General features: G+C 48.3%; 1 protein-coding gene across 1 annotated transcript in view; it reads right to left on the minus strand.

Moving 5' to 3' along the window:
* LOC143775062 (dynein axonemal heavy chain 3-like) overlaps window positions 1-23,395 on the minus strand; it is a 2,972,411-nt gene that overhangs the window by 100,791 nt on the left and 2,848,225 nt on the right. Inside the window, exon 72 of the mRNA XM_077262897.1 lies at window positions 2,585-2,661. Coding sequence (XP_077119012.1) covers window positions 2,585-2,661 — 77 coding nt within the window. The remainder of the gene's footprint in view (window positions 1-2,584; window positions 2,662-23,395) is intronic.

Below are 23,395 nucleotides of genomic sequence, written 5' to 3' on the forward strand. Positions count from 1 at the left end.
ACTAATGGACAGACGGAGCGAACCAATCAGACTTTGGAGGCTTATTTGAGGTGTTTTGTCTCTGCTGATCAGGACGATTGGGTGACATTCTTGCCGTTGGCTGAGTTTGCCCTTAATAATCGGGCTAGTTCCGCCACCTTGGTTTCGCCTTTTTTCTGCAACTCTGGTTTCCATCCTCGCTTTTCTTCGGGTCATGTGGAGCCTTCTGACTGTCCTGGGGTGGATTCTGTGGTGGATAGGTTGCAGCAGATCTGGAATCATGTGGTGGACAACTTGAAGTTGTCACAGGAGAAGGCTCAGCGCTTTGCCAACCGCCGCCGCGGTGTGGGTCCCCGACTACGCGTTGGGGATTTGGTGTGGCTTTCTTCCCGCTTTGTTCCTATGAAGGTCTCCTCTCCCAAATTTAAACCTCGTTTTATTGGGCCTTACAAGATATTGGAAATCCTTAATCCTGTATCTTTTCGTCTGGATCTTCCTGTGTCGTTTGCTATTCACAATGTATTTCATAGGTCCTTGTTGCGGTGGTACATTGTGCCTGTAGTTCCTTCTGCTGAGCCTCCTGCTCCGGTGTTGGTTGAGGGCGAGTTGGAGTACGTGGTGGAGAAGATCTTGGATTCTCGCCTCTCCAGGCGGAGGCTTCAGTACCTGGTCAAGTGGAAGGGCTATGGTCAGGAGGATAATTCCTGGGTGGTCGCCTCTGATGTTCATGCGGCCGATTTAGTTCGTGCCTTTCATGCCGCTCATCCTGATCGCCCTGGTGGTCGTGGTGAGGGTTCGGTGACCCCTCACTAAGGGGGGGGTACTGTTGTGAATTTGCTTTTTGCTCCCTCTAGTGGTTACTAGTTTTTTGACTCTGGTTTTTCTGTCATTCCTTTTATCCGCACCTGGGTCGTTAGTTAGGGGTGTTGCTATATAAGCTCTCTGGACCTTCAGTTCAATGCCTGGCAACGTAGTTATCAGAGCTAGTCTGCTGTGCTCTTGTCTACTGATCCTGGTTCCAGTTATATCAGCTAAGTCTGCCTTTTGCTTTTTGCTATTTGTTTTGGTTTTGTATTTTTGTCCAGCTTGTTCCAAATCTATATCCTGACCTTTGCTGGAAGCTCTAGGGGGCTGGTGTTCTCCCCCCGGACCGTTAGACGGTTCGGGGGTTCTTGAATTTCCAGTGTGGATTTTGATAGGGTTTTTGTTGACCATATAAGTTACCTTTCTTTATTCTGCTATCAGTAAGCGGGCCTCTCTGTGCTAAACCTGGTTCATTTCTGTGTTTGTCATTTCCTCTTACCTCACCGTCATTATTTGTGGGGGGCTTCTATCCAGCTTTGGGGTCCCCTTCTCTGGAGGCAAGAAAGGTCTTTGTTTTCCTCTACTAGGGGTAGCTAGATTCTCCGGCTGGCGCGTGTCATCTAGAATCAACGTAGGAATGATCCCCGGCTACTTCTAGTGTTGGCGTTAGGAGTAGATATATGGTCAACCCAGTTACCACTGCCCTATGAGCTGGATTTTTGTATTCTGCAGACTTCCACGTTCCTCTGAGACCCTCGCCATTGGGGTCATAACACATCACACAGTGACAGAGCAGGGACTAGCCCAGTTCGGAAATGAAGGTCACTGATGACGCTTCATTTCACGGAAGGGGCAGAGGTTGCGGGAGATTTTAGTATATCAGCATGCACTGGGGATTCTCAAATGAAGCATCATCAAAAGGAAGTAGGAAAAAATTGTTAGTGTAGTTAGGGAAAGATAGGGAATTTTTCATGAACGTATATTAGAAAATACTTTAGATTATGACATTAAATAAAGAGGCATTTAGGGTGAAAATTTAATTGTATTTTGGACCACCCCTTTAAAGATGAAAGAATAATGGCATGATCCTTTCTTCCTCTGACCTAAATGCTAACAAGAAATTAAGAAATAAATAATTACAAACTATATAAAATTTAAACAAGCTTCTTTGAGGATCATCCCAGGTAAGGCAGGCCAAGAGTTTCTTGTTTTGTACAGGAAAAGTACATTTATGTAAATAGCCCCAGAATTCTTTTTTTTCTGCTAGTTACTCAAAGTACAGGTTAAATACTTGATTTACTGAGCTAAAGTAGCAGACATATCTTATCATTGAGAGTTCAGAAAAGAGTGAAAGAATCACTTGCCAAGATGCACAGGCAGTGAAGCTCAGACGTGCGGGAGACTGTCCTTTGATCAGATGTGCCTAAATCTGAGATTTCTGATTCTGGCATTTCTTGACAAAAAAAACTAATAAAGATGGTTTCAGAGGTTTTTCAACATGATACAAAATGGTGGTTTAATATTTATTTAGGTTGTTTTTATATATGCTGTTTTGATGCAGTTTTTTAAATTAGTGCACAGAGATGAGGAAAGGTATATAGGAAAGAATAGATTTAGGAAGATATTTTCCTTTGAATTAAAGCCTAATTTTAGCTTTGAAAAGAACATCAAAAGCTCCCTGATGCTAATAAGTGAACATTGACTCCCCAGTTCTCATATATATAATCATATGGTTATGTAAAACTGGATACTGTATGGATAGCAGTTATCATCAATCATGTAATTATGGGAAGGATCTTACCTTCTTAATCATTTTTCGAGCTATAGGACCTTGCCCTTGACCTAGGGATATTGTTTGAAGATTCATGCCCCCCATTTCTGTAAGTAAAAAAACAATCAGGTAAGAATGTGTTTAATTCTGAAATGAAGTCTTAAGCAGCAAGACGTGATGGAAGGTATTTTATGCTGGAGGTGTACTAAGGCAACATAAATCTCTTGCTTCTCTGTGTTCTTAAAAAAAATCAAACCATTCACCAAGAATAATGCTATCGTACATTGATTCTGCAGCTGCTGTTCTTCTTAATCCAAGATAAAATGGAGATAGATTACCAGCACAATATCAGGAGAAATAAGAATCTGACAGATAAATACCAAACAAGGCGTAAGCTTTGGAATTACTTTTGGATACATTACAAATGATCAAGGAAGAAAGCACATGGCGATTAACACTTAATGCACTTAGATACCAAGGCCTCCTTTATGCACTTTTTTCATCTTTTGTTTTCTCTTGTCAAAGCACCATGCTTTTCAGGTATTTTTTTAATTCACTATATTTGTAAAGTTAGGTTCAGACTAGTATTACAATTTTTTTGTTCCGTTAGGGGCACAGAAAAATGGAATTCATGAAGTAAATGGTTACCACCTGATGAACACAAATGGTGAGTGGCAGAATCCATTGGCTTATAATGGGGTTCATTTAATTTGATTTCTGTTGGGTTGTCATTATTATTAATGGGAAAAATAGTGACGCATGATAGGCTTTTTCTTCTGGTGAAAATAATGAAATCTGCAACAGAGCCTCATAATTGCGAAAAAGGATTCTGAAATTTGGATTTGAATGTAGACCGGAATTTGTTTCTGGAGTTTTTCAAGTACTAAAACTTTGCCTAAAAAACTCACCAGAATCACAATCATAGCCAGAGAACTCTGCATTTTAAAGAAAACCTGCCCAACCCCCAAAAAACACACATTTCCAAATGACTTTTAGTTTATATATGGCTGCAGCATTTTTGGGCCAACAAAAAGTACATGAATCTAATTAAAGGAAAATGCTTTTAATGCTTTCATTTATTTTAAATCAGGTCTTATGACTTCTGACAACATACAGTAGCAAAGCATCCGGTTGAATAGACCTAATAGCGGAGCAAATAATGAATCTTTTGAACTTTCAGTTCCCTACCTTGGGCAAATTTTCCCCCAAAAAGAGTAGTACTGCAAAGTATCTCTTTGTCTGAAAAAATGTGAACAACCCTCTTAAGTCTCCTCATTTTGTATTGAACCCATTTTGAACTCTTTATCGCAAGTGACCTCAACCTATCTATCTAGGAGAAAGCGGATGGTAAACGGTGGGAATCAGCAGCCTATTTAACAAAACAGCACACTGACAGACTTTTTAGGCTACTTAAATTGTAAAAACAGTCCAAAATTATAGATCCTTGCCTCGGTGAAGTTCATACACGAGTGCTACAAAAGGAAGAAGCCATTGGCTTTTCACAAGAGGTGGTGCAAAAAATTATCTCTGTTTTGGGAATATTACGAGCTTTGTTTTTTTCTACATGAAATAGCAATATCTTTTTCACAAGCCTCTAAATAATTATTCCTTTTTGAGGGGAGCAGAAACGTGTGCTGTATTGAATTGAAGAAGCAATGGTTTCTAACCCAGGGGTGAAAAAAATGTTCAAGTTTTGGGATCTGTAGCAGGTTTGCTATTCCCAAAGTGTCTATTTAATTAGAGCACATGATAGATAACATCAAATAAGACAGCATGCAACATAATTTGGGAATAATGAGGCAAAGTCAATGTTAAAAAAAAAGAATAAGAGCAGGGACATGTGCTATGACTTGTAGCACCAATATAAGCGGACATAGTCATGAGACTCATGAGGATATCAAGCATTAAAAAACTACTTTATGTAAAAAAGTATGTAGTTATATTGGTAGGAGGGGAAAAAATAGCTAAAACAGCTACAGCGGAGACTAATAAAAACAATTGTAAAGTTTAAAATGTAATGCACTGTTGTTAATGGAGAAAAACTGAATGATAAAATAGAAACACCTAGGGCATTATTCCTAAATGATATGTATGCTATGGTTGTAGAAATCGCAGGAACGAGAGATGTCGTCATGGACAGGAGGCAGATCATGAGTTAACAGGTTTATTAATAACACATGGGCAGGAGCGAACGGTAGTTCAATAAGAAGAAACAAAGGCAAATAAATTTATCAGTTTGTAGTTTTCTTGATTGCAGCGTCTCGGATCTACAACGGTGGCACTGACAACAGCGGTACATGAAGTCTCAGAGGTGTCTGTAGAGGAGGGGGTTCCAATCCACAGAGCGAGTGATGGGTCTTTGAAGGATGCGGAGTGCTCTTGCACTCATGAACACCAAACGCTATGCTGAGTCCAGTACAAAGTACCGCTGGAACGAAGCCTCGCTCCTTGGTGTGCACAGGTACCTGGCTAAGGGGTTCTGGCCTAGTCATTTGCTTCTCACTTCACTGCGCACACATTACAGTCACTGGTCTCAACACAGAGTCACCTCCTGGCATGGATGTTAGCAGGAAACTGGCAGCCTGTCATCCACTTAACGTAGACTGGTACGCAGGAGATCTGTCGAGTCGGCCTGTGCTCAAGGGGTGCTCTGCAGTCACCACTAGTACTGTACCTGACTGTCCACTTAGCTTTCCCGCATCGGCTCTATCTCTTTTCCTGCACGCAGCGCTTTTTAACCTGGCCCCGCCTACCGCAGTCGCATGCAATGGTCGGTCCTTGTCTGAAAATCTTCCCCTCTGCAACATTGATGTCAGTCCCAGTAGTTCCGGAACCGGCATGAGAAAGGTATACCGGATCTTGTTCTTCCTCTTACATGTTGTTTGGTGTTATGTTGTGAATTTGGATTCTGGGCTCCCCCGGTGGCCGCTTGTGGAATTGGACTTGTCATCCTCTTTCCTGTTTCACCTGATTCCATCAGTGGTGGGTGTCGCTATTTGAGCTCATTTCTCTGGTGGTTTCTTGCCGGTCAGCAATGTTATCTGATGCCTCTCAGTGCTTGTTCCTGCTTCTAGACAACTACTGATAAGTTGGACTTTTGTCCATGTTTTGTTTTGCCTATTTGTTCCAGTTCGCAGCTGAAGTTTTGTTTCTGTGTCTGGAAAGCTCTCGTCGATCAGGGATTGCTACTCTGGCGTTATGAGTTAATGCCAGAGTTTAAGGTAATCTCTGGATGGTGTTTTGTTAGTATTTTTCTGCTGACCATGAAAGTATACTATCTGTCTTCTGCTATCTAGTAAGCGGACCTCAAATTTGCTAAGACTATTTTCTTGCTGCGTTTGTTGTTTCATCTGAACTCACCGTCATTATATGTGGGGGGCTACTGTCTTCTTTGGAATATTTCTCTAGAGGTGAGCCAGGTCTTATATTTCCCTCTGCTAGCTATTTAGGTCTTAGGCCAGAGCTGGGCATCTAGCGATAAATAGGAAATGCTACCTGGCTATTTCTAGTTGCGCGGCAGGCTTAGTTCATGGTCAGTATAGTTCCATCTTCCGAGAGCTTGTCCCTTTATAGGCTTGCTATGATCTCTGCCTGCAGAGATCATGATAGTTTGACCGGCCCATAAAGTGTTAAAGACCCAGGTTGAGAAAGGAGAGTTATAAGAAGTCTGCTGGAATTTTTTTTTTTTTTTTTTCCTCCAGTCTGCCTTGCTGCAGTCTTTTTTCTCTCTCTCCTCCTAATCTCTGTATGCTCTGTGTGCACCTGACAATAATGGATCTCCAGAGTGTAACTGCGGGTTTGAATAATCTCATTACGAAAGTACAAAATTTACAAGATTTTGTAGTACATGCTCCGGTATCTGAGCCGAGAATTCCTTTGCCGGAGTTCTTCACAGGGAATAGAGCTAGCTTCCAGAATTTCCGAAATAATTGTAAGCTTTATTTGTCCCTGAAGTCTCGTTCAGCTGGAGACCCTGCTCAGCAGGTTAGGATTGTGATTTCCTTGCTCAGGGGTGACCCTCAAGATTGGGCCTTCTCATTGCCAGCAGGGGATCCTGCGTTACGCGATGGGGATGTAAGGGTATTCATGGGGACGTACCTTTGGTTTCTATTTCGTCGTCCATTCCCTCTGAAGTACCTGAGTTCCTCTCTGATTATCAAGACGTCTTTGACGAACCCAAGCTTGGGTCGTTACCTCCGCACCGTGAGTGCGATTGTGCCATAGATTTGATACCGGGTTGTAAATATCCAAAGGGTCGTTTGTTTAATTTGTCTGTGCCGGAACATGCTGCTATGCGGGAATATATAAAGGAGTCTTTGGAAAAGGGACATATTCGTCCATCTTCTTCTCCCTTGGGAGCTGGGTTTTTCTTTGTCTCAAAAAAAGACGGCTCTTTGAGACCATGTATTGATTATCGGCTTCTGAATAAGATCACTGTTAAGTATCAATACCCATTGCCATTGCTTACTGATTTGTTTGCTCGTATAGAGGGTGCTAAGTGGTTCTCTAAAATTGATCTTCGTGGGGCGTATAATTTGGTGCGGATCAGGCAGGGGGATGAGTGGAAGACCGCATTTAATACGCCCGAGGGCCACTTTGAGTATTTGGTCATGCCTTTTGGTCTTTCTAATGCCCCTTCAGTTTTCCAGTCTTTTATGCATGATATTTTCCGCGATTTTCTGGATAAATTTATGATAATATATCTGGATGATATTCTGATTTTTTCTGATGACTGGGACTCTCATGTCCAGCAGGTCAGGAGAGTTTTTCAGGTTCTGCGGTCTAATTCTTTATGTGTGAAGGGGTCTAAGTGCGTTTTTGGGGTCCAGAAAATTTCCTTTTTGGGGTATATTTTTTCACCCTCAGACTAATGGCCAGACCGAGCGGACTAATCAGACCCTTGAGACATATCTGAGGTGTTTTGTCTCTGCTGACCAGGATGATTGGGTTGCTTTTTTGCCATTGGCAGAGTTTGCCCTCAATAATCGGGCCAGTTCTTCCACCTTGGTGTCCCCGTTTTTCTGTAATTCGGGGTTTCACCCTCGATTTTCCTCCGGTCAGGTGGAATCCTCGGATTGTCCTGGAGTGGATGCGGTGGTGGAGAGATTGCATTACATCTGGGGGCAGGTTATGGACAATTTGAAGTTGTCACAGGAGAAGACTCAGCGTTTTGCCAACCGTCATCGTCGTGTTGGTTCTCGGCTTTGTGTTGGAGATTTAGTGTGGCTGTCTTCTCGTTTTGTCCCTATGAGGGTCTCTTCTCCTAAGTTTAAACCTCGGTTCATCGGCCCTTATAGAATATTGGAGATTCTTAATCCTGTTTCTTTCCGTTTGGACCTTCCTGCGTCCTTTTCCATTCATAACGTTTTTCATCGGTCGTTATTGCGCAGGTATGAGGTACCTGTTGTACCTTCTGTTGAGCCTCCTGCTCCGGTGTTGGTTGAGGGTGAGTTGGAGTACGTTGTGGAGAAAATTTTGGACTCTCGTGTTTCCAGACGGAAACTCCAGTATCTGGTCAACTGGAAGGGTTACGGCCAGGAGGATAATTCTTGGGTCAATGCATCTGATGTTCATGCTTCTGATCTTGTTCGTGCCTTCCATAGGGCTCATCCTGGTCGCCCTGGTGGATCTGGTGAGGGTTCGGTGCCCCCTCCTTGAGGGGGGGGTACGGCAGATTCACATCAGGCTGACGCAACACAGGGGCAGAGGCAAAACGGCGCTTAAGCTCCTGAAAGGCCTCTACAGCATGAGGGGACCAATTAGCAACATCAGCGCCTTGTCTGGTCAAATCAGTCAGTGGTTTAACGACATCCGAAAAACCAGCAATAAATCGGCGGTAAAAGTTGGCAAAGCCCAAAAATCTCTGAAGACCCTTAAGAGAGGAGGGCTGAGTCCAGTCACAAATAGCTTGCACCTTGACGGGATCCATCTCAATGGAAGAGGGAGCGAGCGACAGAATTTTAGACGGAAGAATGGATTGTGTTTCTATTGTGGGGATTCTACTCATGTTATATCGGCATGCTCTAGGCGTACAAAGAAGCTTGATAAGTCTGTTTCCATTGGCACCATTCAGTCTAAGTTTATTTTGTCTGTAACCCTGATTTGCTCTTTGTCATCCATTGCCACGGACGCCTATGTTGACTCTGGCGCCGCTCTGAGTCTTATGGATTGGTCCTTTGCCAATCGTTGTGGTTTTGATTTAGAGCCTTTGGAGACTCTTATTCCTCTGAAGGGGATTGACTCCACCCCATTGGCTAATAATAAACCACAATACTGGACACAAGTAACCATGCGTATCAATCCGGATCACCAGGAGATTATTCGTTTCCTGGTGCTGTATAATTTACTATCATGATCTCTGCAGGCAGAGATCATAGCAAGCCTATAAAGGGACAAGCTCTCGGAAGATGGAACTATACTGACCATGAACTAAGCCTGCCGCGCAACTAGAAATAGCCAGGTAGCATTTCCTATTTATCGCTAGATGCCCAGCTCTGGCCTAAGACCTAAATAGCTAGCAGAGGGAAATATAAGACCTGGCTCACCTCTAGAGAAATATTCCAAAGAAGACAGTAGCCCCCCACATATAATGACGGTGAGTTCAGATGAAACAACAAACGCAGCAAGAAAATAGTCTTAGCAAATTTGAGGTCCGCTTACTAGATAGCAGAAGACAGATAGTATACTTTCATGGTCAGCAGAAAAATACTAACAAAACACCATCCAGAGATTACCTTAAACTCTGGCATTAACTCATAACGCCAGAGTAGCAATCCCTGATCGACGAGAGCTTTCCAGACACAGAAACAAAACTTCAGCTGCGAACTGGAACAAATAGGCAAAACAAAACATGGACAAAAGTCCAACTTATCAGTAGTTGTCTAGAAGCAGGAACAAGCACTGAGAGGCATCAGATAACATTGCTGACCGGCAAGAAACCACCAGAGAAATGAGCTCAAATAGCGACACCCACCACTGATGGAATCAGGTGAAACAGGAAAGAGGATGACAAGTCCAATTCCACAAGCGGCCACCGGGGGAGCCCAGAATCCAAATTCACAACAGTGTTATCTATCGTGTCCTTTTTGTTTGGTCTCAGTTCCTTATTTGCCTTGACTCCTGCCTCCATGATATCAGTGTGCGACCTTCTTTCAGTGCTTTCGTTTTAACCTTGGATATTTACATAATCACGTTCCTATTTTACATTGCACACCACCATGTGTCTGCAATACGTATTGTGAACTTTTACCTTTATCTTATTTGTTTATGTGCACTGACCCTTGACCCCATGATGTCAGTGTGGGACTCCCTTTAAATCCTTTTTTGTGCATTTAAACCTGTCTGTTGCACTATTAACATACATGTTTGGCCTGAGGAAGACATCTCTTCGTGTTGAATCGTGTAGCCCAGTTTTTTTAGTTTCTTTTTAGAAATTCTTATGTCGATATTACCTGCCTGTTTGTCACACTTAGCAATGCTTTTATCACCCTTTTCTGATAAATGATGGTTCCTGGACTGGACCATTATCTGTGACAGCTGTAGTTGATCCCGTCCATCTCTGGCTGTGAAATAGGGTTGTGTCTGGCACATCCCCCCAAGGTGAGGGTACTTCCATATGCCATATTTCTGTCACCTCTCACCATCTCCAATTTTGTAAGGATTTCTGCAATATGGAGCACCCTGCTTTTTTATTTGATTATAGGAAAATAGGAATGGATTTTTATTAAGCAAGCCAAAAAGTATTCTTTTATTTAGAGAACAGGAGCAGGTCAGCTGTTCCTAAAAAAGAAAGAAGCAGTGGCTAGCCAACAAACCTGTACAAATTATCCCTTTTTTTGAGAGTACACTTCCCAACAGCAGTGCAACACTCTGGATAAGCACAGGAGATGTGTGTGGGAAAAAAATGTGTGGGAAAAAAAAGATGGGGCAGTCAAGGAGATGTCTGGCAGTGGAGGTCTATTAATGGCAGCCGTGGCAGCAGCAGTTCAGTATAGCACTATAAAACAGTGGGTAGCCAGGAGATATGTGGTCATAGAATAGCAAAGCATTGACCTCAGAATAATGCAAATTAAATGTGCTCATTATTGGGAGACCAGCATGAGGCAAGAATTCACAGTATCAAAGACAGTCAATGCTTTAATCCATCTCTAGACCTTTGTTAGGACCTTCAAAATAAAGATAATAGTACCAATCAGTAGAAGGTGTGTGGCTGTGCAGTGGCAGCAGCAGAGGCCACAGAGTAGAAAAATCTGATGTGATGACAAGAATATGTCTCACAGTGTAATGCCAGCAATGGCAGCAGAAGTGCATATTCCTCACACGGTAAAGCCTTATTCAAATGTCGATATTTTCACATATGAGTGCTCTCCGTGGTTTTCACGGATAACACTCGTACCTGTGATAGTCTATGGGGCTATTCACATTAATCGTAAAATTGTGGAGATATGTCCGATTTTGATCCGAGAGGTCTGATCAAAATTGACAATGCAAGTCTATGGGTCCGTGAAAAAATCGGACCGCATCCGGGTGACATTCGAGTGCTGTCCAAATTTCACGGCTTTGTGGCTTGTCAACATATAGTTTGGCAAATTCCAGTCTGGCTTTTTATGATTTTTTTCAAAAATGGTGTCCTCCTTGGTCGTCTCCTATGAAGTCCACTTTGGCTCATACAACAACGGATGGTGCGATCTGACTCTGATGTTCCTTGAGCTTGAAGTTCACCTTTAATCTGTTTAGAAGTTTTTCTGGGCTCTTTTATTACCATTCATTTTATCCATCTATTTGATTTGTCATCAATTTTCCTCCTGCGGCCACTTCCAGGGAGGTTGGATACAGTCCCATGGATCTTACTTTTCTGAATATGTACAACTGTAGTCACAGGAACATCAAGCTGCTTGGAGATGGTCTTATAAATTTTACCTGTAACATGTTTGTTTATCATTTTCTTTCTAATCTCCTGAGACAACTCTTTCCTCTGCTTCCTCTGGTCCATGTTGAGTGTGATACACACCATGTCTCCAAACAGCAGAGTGAGTATCTGTAGCCCTATATACAGGCCCACTCACTGATTCCAAGATTGTAGACACCTGTGATGCTAGTTAGTGGACACACCTTGATTTAACATGTCTCTTTTGTCACATTATTTTCAGGGGTACCATCATTTCTGTCCAGGCCTATTTTGTGAGTTGTTTTTTTTTAAATTCTGTGAAAACATGGCTGAAAAGCAATGTCTGACTTTCATTTGTTCATTTTTATAGATCTTTTATTTGTTATTCTGTCATTAAACGAGGGGTACCAACAATTTTGATCATGTGTAGTGTTGAGCATTCCGATACCGCAAGTATCGGGTATCGGCCGATACTAGCGGTATCGGAATTCCGATACCGGGATTCCGATACTTGGCGCGTATCGGATACCGGAATCGGAAGTTCCATGATTCAAAATTCAGAAATTCAGCCAATGAGAAAGATTCCAAGTGTGGGCACATCCTGTTTAGCATGGAGGGCATGAAAGTACTGGCAAGGCTGTGATTGGCTGCTGAAATGATGTCATGATGCAGTTTAAAAGTCGCTGGCGCCATTTTGCGATCACTCTGCTGTGAATTCAGTTAGTGACAGGACGCTGTTTGCTGACTGAGGGACAGTTTAGAGATAGCGATTTGCTTCTTTGTGCTTTCCAAAGGCTAATTTAGCAACCGCTGTGTTCACCTACTATTCACCTTGCTTTTGCCTTGTAGCGCTGTTTTCACAGCGATCTGCAAGGTCTCTCTGTGTGTGTGTGTGTGAGTGCAGCCCACTCTCTAGTCTGAGTGCAGCCACATAGGCCATCCATAGCTGGTTGTATTCAGTTCAGGGAGGGTGGTTCATTGCCTCATACTGTCCTTTTTTTTTTTTTTTTTTGAAGTAGTGCAGGCTGCTGCACATTTTTTCAAATAATTCCTATTAGTGTCTTTCCACCCGTCTCCATCTAATTTGTGGAAAAACACTACATAGGATAAAGTAGAGGAGGGTTTTTGGGCCTTGCAGCGCCGTTTACGGCTGTCTGCACGGTCTCCGTGTGACTGCAGCTCGCCCTGTAGTCTGTGAGCAGCCGTAGCTTGGTTGTCTCCAGCTCAGGGTTGTTCACTGCGTCATACCGCCAAATCAATTTTAATTTTTTTTCAAGTACTGTAGTCTGCTGTTAATTAATTTAAAAAAATCCTATTAGTGTCTTTCCACCCGTCTCCAGCTAATTTGTGGAAAAACACTACATAGGATAAAGTAGAGGAGGGTTTTTGGGCCTTGCAGCGCCGTTTACGGCTGTCTGCACGGTCTCCGTGTGACTGCAGCTCGCCCTGTAGTCTGTGAGCAGCTATAGCCTGGTTGTCTCCAGCTCAGGGTTGTTCACTGCGTCATACCGCCAAATCAATTTTAATTTTTTTTCAAGTACTGTAGTCTGCTGCTAATTAATTTAAAAAAATCCTATTAGTGTCTTTCCACCCGTCTCCAGCTAATTTGTGGAAAAACACTACATAGGATAAAGTAGAGGAGGGTTTTTGGGCCTTGCAGCGCCGTTTACGGCTGTCTGCACGGTCTCCGTGTGACTGCAGCTCGCCCTGTAGTCTGTGAGCAGCCGTAGCTTGGTTGTCTCCAGCTCAGGGTTGTTAACTGCGTCATACCGCCAAATCAATTTTAATTTTTTTTCAAGTACTGTAGTCTGCTGCTAATTAATTTAAAAAAATCCTATTAGTGTCTTTCCACCCGTCTCCAGCTAATTTGTGGAAAAACACTACATAGGATAAAGTAGAGGAGGGTTTTTGGGCCTTACAGCGCCGTTAACGTCTGTCTGCACGGTCTCCGTGTGACTGCAGCTCTATCCGTTGTCAGTTCAGCCCCCAAAAAAGAAATAAATAATAAAGTTCACCAAACACACCAGTTACACCACTTTACATTTGTGTAGGCCACATTAACTCATATTAAAGTCTAGTCCACACTTTAGCTAATTAGTGTTTCTTATACCTGTTAGGAGGAGTTTTTCAGGAATAAGCACACAAAGCCGTTAGTACTTTTCTGCTTTTCTTTATCAGTCAACCACGATGAAGAAGGCAGTGAGTAAGGCACGTGGGCGTGGGCGCGGAGCAGGGAGGGGACGTGGGGATTCTGTGCCCGCTGCGGGCACCGGTGACTCATCAGCACCCACTTTCACGAGGGAACAGTCGTTCATGCGCAGCTTTGTCGCCGAGCGCCGTACACCGCTGCTGCGTGAAGACCAAATTGAAGCCGTTGTGGGATGGATGGCAGCTAATGCATCAACTTCCATTAGTGCCACATCCTCTCAGACACAGAGCACTGGAGAGCAGCCATCTGTCTCTTCACCACCTGCCAAATTGCCCAGGCAGACAGAGAGCCCAGGACAGGAGCCGTCTCTACTTCTGTTCTCTGAATCTCTTGGCTTGGAAACAGGGGGCCAGCCAAGCAGCATTGGAGAAATGGAAGAAGAGGCAGGGTGCAGTGATGCCCAACAGCTTTTTCTCTCTGAGTCTGAAGAGGCGGGTGGGCCAGTGGCTCCGTTCACCACATCGCAGGCCGCATCAGCTGATGATGACACTCAGGTGCCACTTACTGGTGCGTGCTCTGCTGCTGAGACTACCCGGGAGGAGCAGTTGGGGGCAGAGGGTAGTGTGGATGACGAGGTCCTTGACCCATCTTGGCGTCAGGGACAGGAAGGTGGTGGGAGCAGCTCTGAGGAAGAGATTCCCCGTACGGTCCAAAGAGGGAGAGGGAGGGGGAAGACTGCGGATCCTGCAGCCTCCGCTTTGGCACCCGTAAGGAGCATGTCTCTTCCAAAAGTCAAAAGGGGGGCTCCCAAGACTTGCAGTGCCTGGTCCTTTTTTGACACAGTTGCAGATGACATTTGCTATGTCAGATGCAAGGTGTGTCATCAAAAAATCAAAAGAGGTCAAAAAGTCGCCAACCTCAATACCTCCAACATGTGGAAACATGTGCGCAACAGGCACCCGGCGGAGTTAGACAAACACACTGAAGAGCTAGGCCAACCAACAGCGGCAGCTACCACCTCTTCAGCTCGTGTTGCCTCTTCCTCTAGCTCACACGCAGCTGGTTCGGCTTCCTCCCAGGATCGCCGTGGAAGAACCTCTGGCCCTGTTGTCCAGAGACCCGCTGTAATTCCACCCGCAGCACCACTTTCCCAGTCAACCACACACTCCCAGCCCAGTCTACAGCCATCGGTAGTACAGGCATGGGAGAAAAGGCGGCCTTTCTCGTCAAACCACCCACGAGCACAGGCTCTGACTGCAGGCATTGCCAAACTTCTGTCACTGGAAATGCTGTCATTCAGGCTGGTGGAGACTGACAGCTTCCGTGACTTGATGTCATTGGCAGTCCCACAGTACAGTGTGCCCAGCCGCTTTTACTTCAGCAGGCAAGCCGTCCCTGCCCTGCACAAGCATGTGGAGGGACACATAAAACACGCGCTACTGAACGCCGTCAGTAGCAAGGTCCACCTCACCACCGATGCGTGGACCAGTCAACATGGACAGGGGCGATACCTTTCCCTCACTGCCCATTGGGTTAATGTAGTTGAGCCGGGTACAGACCGTGCGAGTGGCGCAGGACGTGTCCTGCCCACTCCAAGGATTGCAGGAATCCATTCTGTACGCATTGACTCCTCCTCTTACACCAGTTCCTCAGAATCATCGCTGCAGGAGCCGTCACAGTCCACCTCCACATGGACCCGTGATGAACGTGTACCTGTTACGACCGACATGAGCACAGCCGTGGCCAAACGTCAACAGGCCGTCTTGAAATTAATTTTTTTGGGGAATCGTAGCCACACAGCGCAGGAGCTCTGGAATGCCATCAAGCAGGAGAGCGATGTGTGGTTTGAGCCAGCGAATCTCCAGCCAGGCATGGTAGTGTGTGATAATGGCCGAAATCTGGTGGCAGCCCTGGGCCTCGGCAACCTCACTCACATCCCATGTCTGGCACATGTGCTCAATTTGGTCGTGCAGAGTTTTTTGAGGGACTATCCGGATCTTGATGCACTGCTGCACAAGGTCCGCCTAGAGTGTGCTCACTTGCGGCGTTCCAGCACGGCAAAAGCGCGCATTGCGGCTCTGCAGCGCCGACACCGCCTGCCGGAACATCGCATCATATGTGACCTACCTACCAGGTGGAATTCCACGTTACATATGTTGGAGCGGTTGTGTGAGCAGCAGCAAGCTGTAATGGAGTACCAGCTGTATCAGGCGCACAAAAGTCGCAGTCAGCGCCGTACAGACTTCACAACCACAGAGTGGGCCACTATGAAGGATGTCTGCCAGGTTTTGCGTCCCTTCGATTATTCCACGCGGATGGCGAGTGCAGATGATGCACTAGTCAGCATGACTGTCCCCCTTATCTGCCTGCTTGAAAAATCACTGCAAGCGCTAAGGGATGATGTTGTGGAAGAGGTGGAGGATGAGGATTCACCACTTCCATCATCTTCTGGACAGTCAGCGCCACGTGGTTCCTCACAAACGCGTAGGCAGGGGACAGTTTGTGAGGAGGATGAGGAGGAGTCAATGGAGGAGGAAGACATCCGTCCAGAGGAGGGAGTTACACAATTGTCCAGTACTCAGTGTGTACAGCGAGGGTGGGGTGATGACGAGCGGGCAGAGATCACGCCTCCAGCTGGGGACAGCGTTTCTTGGGCAGTTGGCAGTCTGCAGCACATGGTGGATTACATGCTGCAGTGCCTGAGAAACGACCGCCGCATCGACCACATTCTCAACATGTCTGATTACTGGGTGTTCACCCTCCTCGATCCTCGCTACCGGGACAACGTAGAAAGCCTCATCACACCGTTGAACCGGGAGCGAAAAATGCGGGAGTACCAAGACACACTGGTCAGTTCCATCATCTTCTCCATTCCAACTGAGAGAAGTGCTGCTAGTGCATTCCAAAGCAGCTCAGTGCGTCCAGGCAGTGGTGGAGGCTCTGCACAAAGAGGGAGCAGAAGCAGTGCCTCTGCCCAAGGCAAGACCAGTATGGCCCAACTGTGGCACAGTTTTGTGTGCCCCCCACAAAAGTCTACACCATCACAGACGGCTCCAGTCAGCAGGAGGCAACGGTTCCGTCAGATGGTGACAGACTACATGTCTTGCCCTCTTGCTGTACTCCCAGACGGCTCTTCCCCTTTCAAGTTTTGGGTCTCAAAGCTGGATACATGGCCAGAGCTAAGCCAGTATGCATTGGAGGTGCTGTCTTGCCCTGCGGCCAGTGTATTATCGGAACGTGTCTTTAGTGCTGCAGGTGGTGTACTAACTGACCGTCGCATGCGACTATCCTCCGATAACGTTGACCGGCTTACTTTCCTGAAAATGAACAAGGCCTGGATCTCGCAGGAATTTGCCACTCCTCCTCCTGATTAAATAATTAGGTCACTGTATACGTTATCCAGGTCTCCTGTTGTGTTCATCTTTCAACCACCTGAACTTACATTCCTGGGCTCCAACAACGCCAGTTGAGGCTCAGAAGTGCCATCTGCACAGTCAAAACATACGACCCAGTGTTATTGGGTTTCAGTAACGTCAGCTGATCCCCAGCTGTGTAGCCGGCAATGTGTCCTGCGACCGCCACGCTGACACAACTGAAATGTAAGGGAACCTGTCCCCCCCCCCCCCCCAAGGCGTTTGTTACTGAAAGAGCCACCTTGTGCAGCAGTAATGCTGCACAAGGAAAAGGTAGCTATTTTCATTATGCTCCTTGCACACGCAGAACTTAACACTTATAAAATGTGTCCACTGATACCGTAAAACCGTCCCGGAGGTGGGACTTTCCTTCGTAATATGACGCAGCACAGCTGTCATTCCTACCCCCTCGGCGCCGTGCCCCGGCTCCTCATCGTTGTTTGATTCCGTCCCGGAGCCTGCGCTGTTATGTTATCCCTTGGCCAGGCACACTTAGCGCTGCCCATCTTCTGACATCATTTGGTGTCAGGCTGGCTGCGCCTGTGCGGCCGCGCTGTCCGAGAGCCCGCCTCGCAGTGTGGTCTAATGTAATCCCACCGCGGGCCTGGGATCAGTGGCCATGCGCAGTGCATATCCTCGCCTCTCGCTCCACTCCCTACGGCTTCTTCAGACTGTGCGGTGCCAGCTGATCCGTAATAGCATGCCACGGCCGTGGCAGCGCACAGTCTGAAAAAGCCGTAGGGAGGGGAGCGAGAGGCGAGGATATGCACTGCGCATGGCCACTGATCCCAGGCCCGCGGTGGGATTACATTAGACCACACTGCGAGGCGGGCTCTCGGACAGCGCGGCCGCACAAGCGCAGCCAGCCTGACACCAAATGATGTCAGAAGATGGGCAGCGCTAAGTGTGCCTGGCCAAGGGATAACCTAACAGCGCAGGCTCCGGGACGGAATCAAACAACGATGAGGAGCCGGGGCACGGCGCCGAGGGGGTAGGAATGACAGCTGTGCTGCGTCATATTACGAAGGAAAGTCCCACCTCCGGGACAGTTTCACGGTTTCAGGGGACACATTTTATAAGTGTTTAGTTCTGTGCTTGCAAGGAGCATAATTAAAAGAGCCACCTTTTCCTTTTGCATCTTTTGAGCTGCACAAGCTGGCTCTTTCAGCTACAAATGCCTTGGGGGGGGGGGTTAAAGGTTCCCTTTCTCCAATCAGGCTTCGGCCTACATTGTGTTCCTCTGCTTCTACTGCTGTCCCTGGGCTCCAACACCGCTAGTTGTTGCCTGGTAGTGCTGTACGCACAGTCAACAGTCGCTCCTCTGTTATTGGGGTTCAGTAACGTCAGCTGTTCCCCTGCTGTGTGTGTGGCAATCCCTCCAACCTCCTCCAACCTCATCCAAACTCCTCCTCCTCCACCTGTCCCTGGGCTCCAACACCGCTAGTTGCCGTCCAGAAGTGCTGTACGCACAGTCAACAGTCGCTCCTCTGTTATTGGGGTTCAGTAACGTCAGCTGTTCCCCTGCTGTGTGTGTGGCAATCCCTCCTACCTCCTCCAACCTCCTCCTACCTCCTCCTCCTCCACCTGTCCCTGGGCTCCAACACCGCCAGTTGCCGTCCAGAAGTGCTGTACGCACAGTCAACAGTCCCTCCTCTGTTATTGGGGTTCAGTAACGTCAGCTGTTCCCCTGCTGTGTGTGTGGCAATCCCTCCTACCTCCTCCAACCTCCTCCTACCTCCTCCTCCACCTGTCCCTGGGCTCCAACACCGCCAGTTGCCGTCCAGAAGTGCTGTACGCACAGTCAACAGTCCCTCCTCTGTTATTGGGGTTCAGTAACGTCAGCTGTTCCCCTGCTGTGTGTGTGGCAATCCCTCCTACCTCCTCCTTCCTCCTCCACCTGTCCCTGGGCTCCAACACCGCCAGTTGCCGTCCAGAAGTGCTGTACGCACAGTCAACAGTCCCTCCTCTGTTATTGGGGTTCAGTAACGTCAGCTGTTCCCCTGCTGTGTGTGTGGCAATCCCTCCTACCTCCTCCAACCTCCTCCAACCTCCTCCTCCTCCACCTGTCCCTGGGCTCCAACACCGCTAGTTGCCGTCCAGAAGTGCTGTACGCACAGTCAACAGTCGCTCCTCTGTTATTGGGGTTCAGTAACGTCAGCTGTTCCCCTGCTGTGTGTGTGGCAATCCCTCCTACCTCCTCCAACCTCCTCCTACCTCCTCCTCCTCCACCTGTCCCTGGGCTCCAACACCGCCAGTTGCCGTCCAGAAGTGCTGTACGCACAGTCAACAGTCCCTCCTCTGTTATTGGGGTTCAGTAACGTCAGCTGTTCCCCTGCTGTGTGTGTGGCAATCCCTCCTACCTCCTCCTACCTCCTCCTCCTCCACCTGTCCCTGGGCTCCAACACCGCCAGTTGCCGTCCAGAAGTGCTGTACGCACAGTCAACAGTCCCTCCTCTGTTATTGGGGTTCAGTAACGTCAGCTGTTCCCCTGCTGTGTGTGTGGCAATCCCTCCTACCTCCTCCTTCCTCCTCCACCTGTCCCTGGGCTCCAACACCGCCAGTTGCCGTCCAGAAGTGCTGTACGCACAGTCAACAGTCCCTCCTCTGTTATTGGGGTTCAGTAACGTCAGCTGTTCCCCTGCTGTGTGTGTGGCAATCCCTCCTACCTCCTCCAACCTCCTCCAACCTCCTCCTCCTCCACCTGTCCCTGGGCTCCAACACCGCTAGTTGCCGTCCAGAAGTGCTGTACGCACAGTCAACAGTCGCTCCTCTGTTATTGGGGTTCAGTAACGTCAGCTGTTCCCCTGCTGTGTGTGTGGCAATCCCTCCTACCTCCTCCAACCTCCTCCTACCTCCTCCTCCTCCACCTGTCCCTGGGCTCCAACACCGCCAGTTGCCGTCCAGAAGTGCTGTACGCACAGTCAACAGTCCCTCCTCTGTTATTGGGGTTCAGTAACGTCAGCTGTTCCCCTGCTGTGTGTGTGGCAATCCCTCCTACCTCCTCCTACCTCCTCCACCTGTCCCTGGGCTCCAACACCGCCAGTTGCCGTCCAGAAGTGCTGTACGCACAGTCAACAGTCCCTCCTCTGTTATTGGGGTTCAGTAACGTCAGCTGTTCCCCTGCTGTGTGTGTGGCAATCCCTCCAACCTCCTCCAACCTCATCCAAACTCCTCCTCCTCCACCTGTCCCTGGGCTCCAACACCGCTAGTTGCCGTCCAGAAGTGCTGTACGCACAGTCAACAGTCGCTCCTCTGTTATTGGGGTTCAGTAACGTCAGCTGTTCCCCTGCTGTGTGTGTGGCAATCCCTCCTACCTCCTCCAACCTCCTCCTACCTCCTCCTCCTCCACCTGTCCCTGGGCTCCAACACCGCCAGTTGCCGTCCAGAAGTGCTGTACGCACAGTCAACAGTCCCTCCTCTGTTATTGGGGTTCAGTAACGTCAGCTGTTCCCCTGCTGTGTGTGTGGCAATCCCTCCTACCTCCTCCTACCTCCTCCACCTGTCCCTGGGCTCCAACACCGCCAGTTGCCGTCCAGAAGTGCTGTACGCACAGTCAACAGTCCCTCCTCTGTTATTGGGGTTCAGTAACGTCAGCTGTTCCCCTGCTGTGTGTGTGGCAATCCCTCCTACCTCCTCCTACCTCCTCCTCCTCCACCTGTCCCTGGGCTCCAACACCGCCAGTTGCCGTCCAGAAGTGCTGTACGCACAGTCAACAGTCCCTCCTCTGTTATTGGGGTTCAGTAACGTCAGCTGTTCCCCTGCTGTGTGTGTGGCAATCCCTCCTACCTCCTCCAACCTCCTCCAACCTCCTCCTCCTCCACCTGTCCCTGGGCTCCAACACCGCTAGTTGCCGTCCAGAAGTGCTGTACGCACAGAGCCAAACACCTCGCCAATGTGTTAGTGGGGTTCAGCACCGCCAGCTGTTCCCCTGCTGTGTATACGGCAACGTGTACTGCGACCGCCACGCAGACACAACAAGTTAAATGTAAGGGAACCTGACCCCCCCCCCCCCCAGGCGTTTGTTACTGAAGGAGCCACCTTGTGCAGCAGTAATAATGCAAAGGGAAAAAGTGCCTCTTTTCGTGATGCTCCTTGCACATGCTGAACCTAACACTTATGAAATGTGTCCCCACACAGCGTTAAACCGTCCGGTAGGTGGAACTTTCCTTTGTCGTGTGACGCAGCACAGCCATCATTTTTACCCCCTTGGCGCCGTGCGCCCACTCCTCAGCGTTGTTTGAATCTGTCCCGGAGCCTGCGCTGTTAGGTTAGCCCTTGGCCATGCACACATGTTGCGCTGCCCGTCTTCTGACCTCATTTGGTGTCAGGCTGGCTGCGCCTGTGCGGGTGCGCTGGTCGAGATCCCGCCTCGCAGTGTCGTCTAATGTAATCCCACTGCGGGCCTGTGATCCGTGCCCGTGCGCAGTGCATATCCTCTCCTCTCACTCCCCTCCCTACGGCTTCTTCAGACTGTGCGATGTCAGCTGGTCCCTAATAGCATGCCACGGCCGTGACAACGCACAGTCTGAAAAAGCCGTAGGGAGGGGAGTGAGAGGACAGGATATGCACTGCGCACGGGCACGGATCACAGGCCCGCGGTGGGATTACATTAGACGACACTGCGAGGCGGGATCTCGGCCAGCGCACCCGCACAGGCGCAGCCAGCCTGACACCAAATGAGGTCAGAAGACGGGCAGCGCAACATGTGTGCATGGCCAAGGGCTAACCTAACAGCGCAGGCTCCGGGACAGATTCAAACAACGCTGAGGAGTGGGCGCACGGCGCCAAGGGGGTAAAAATGATGGCTGTGCTGCGTCACACGACAAAGGAAAGTTCCACCTACCGGACGGTTTAACGCTGTGAGGAGACACATTTCATAAATGTTTGGTTCCGCATGTACAAGGACCATAATTAAAAGAGCTAAGTTTACCTTTTCCAGCATTAGTGCTGTACACAATGGCTCTTTCAGCTACAAACGCCTGGGGGGGGGGGTGTTAAAGGTTTCCTTTCAACTTGCTCGAGTGCAGGCTTCGGCCTACACTCCGCTCCCCCTGCTCCTCCTGCTGACCCTGGGCTCTAACACCGCCAGTTTTTGCCCAGATGTGCTAGCTGCACAGAGAAAAACACCAGCCAATGTGTCAGTGGGGTTCAGCACCGCCAGCTGTTCCCCTGCTGTGTAGCCGGCAACGTGTCCTGCGACCGCCACGCAGACACAAGAACTGAAATTGAAGGGAACCTGTCCCCCCTCCCCCAGGTGTTTCTATGTTTTACAGCTACCTTGAACAGCAGTAATGCTGCATGTGTTCAAGGTGGCTCAGAAACTTATTCTCCTTGCCCATGTTGAAGTGAACACGTCTAAAATGTGTCCTCTGTGACCATTAAAACGTCCCTCAGGTGTGATTTGACTTTGTATTGACACACGCAACAAGCTCCTTGGTAGCGCTGCCCGTCTTCTGGCATCATTGTTTGGCTGGCTGCGCCTCTGCGGCCGCCCTGACCCACACAACGCCCCTCGGTGTCTTATTTATTGGGACTGCGAGGGTGTGATTGATGGGCAGGATCAGTGCATCAGTTCGCCTGTCCCTCCTCTCCTTCCGCCTTCTTCGGACTGTGCGGCTTCATGGCCGTGGCATGCGATAAGGGATCAGATGACGCCGCACAGTCTGAAGCGGGTGTAAGGACCCGAGTGTGAGAGGCCAACATATGTGCTGCGCCAGGCCCTGAATCCCAGCCCCGCAGTGTTTTAACAATGTTAAGACACTGCGGGGCTGGGATTCATGGGCATCGCGAACCGCACCGGCCGACATTACATGATGCCAGAAGATGGGCAGCGCTAACGGCGCTAGGCCAGGGGATAACACGACAGCGCAGACTCCTGTACAGCAAATAACAACGCTCAGGAGGCTGCACCCAGCACCAAGGTGGGATTCTTGACATCTGTGCTGCGTCTCATTACAAAGGGAACTCTCGCCTCCATTACACAGTTTGACTGTATAAAGGGCTAAATGTTATACGTGTTCCATTCAGCGTGTGCAAGGAGAAAAATTACAAGAGCAACCTTTGACTTGCGCAGCACTACTGCTGCATAAGCTGTGGCTCTTCTACTTTCTAACCCCTGAGGGGGGGTTAAAGGTGACTTTTGAAATCGGTTCAATTAGGCTTCGGCCTACACTCTGCTCCACCTGCAGAGCCCGGGCTCCAACAACGCTAGTTGCTGTCCGGAAGTGCTGGCTGCACAGAGCCAAACACCTCGCCAATGTGTCAGTGGGGTCCAGCACCGCCAGCTGTTCCCCTGCTGTGTAGCCGGCAACGTGTCCTGCAAAAGCCACGCAGACACAACACACCCAAAGCTGCCGCCTGTGCAGGCTTCGGCCTACACTCCCCTCCCCCTG

This window comes from Ranitomeya variabilis, chromosome 5, assembly GCF_051348905.1.
Source record: "Ranitomeya variabilis isolate aRanVar5 chromosome 5, aRanVar5.hap1, whole genome shotgun sequence".
In the NCBI taxonomy this organism is placed as follows: Eukaryota; Metazoa; Chordata; class Amphibia; order Anura; family Dendrobatidae; genus Ranitomeya; species Ranitomeya variabilis.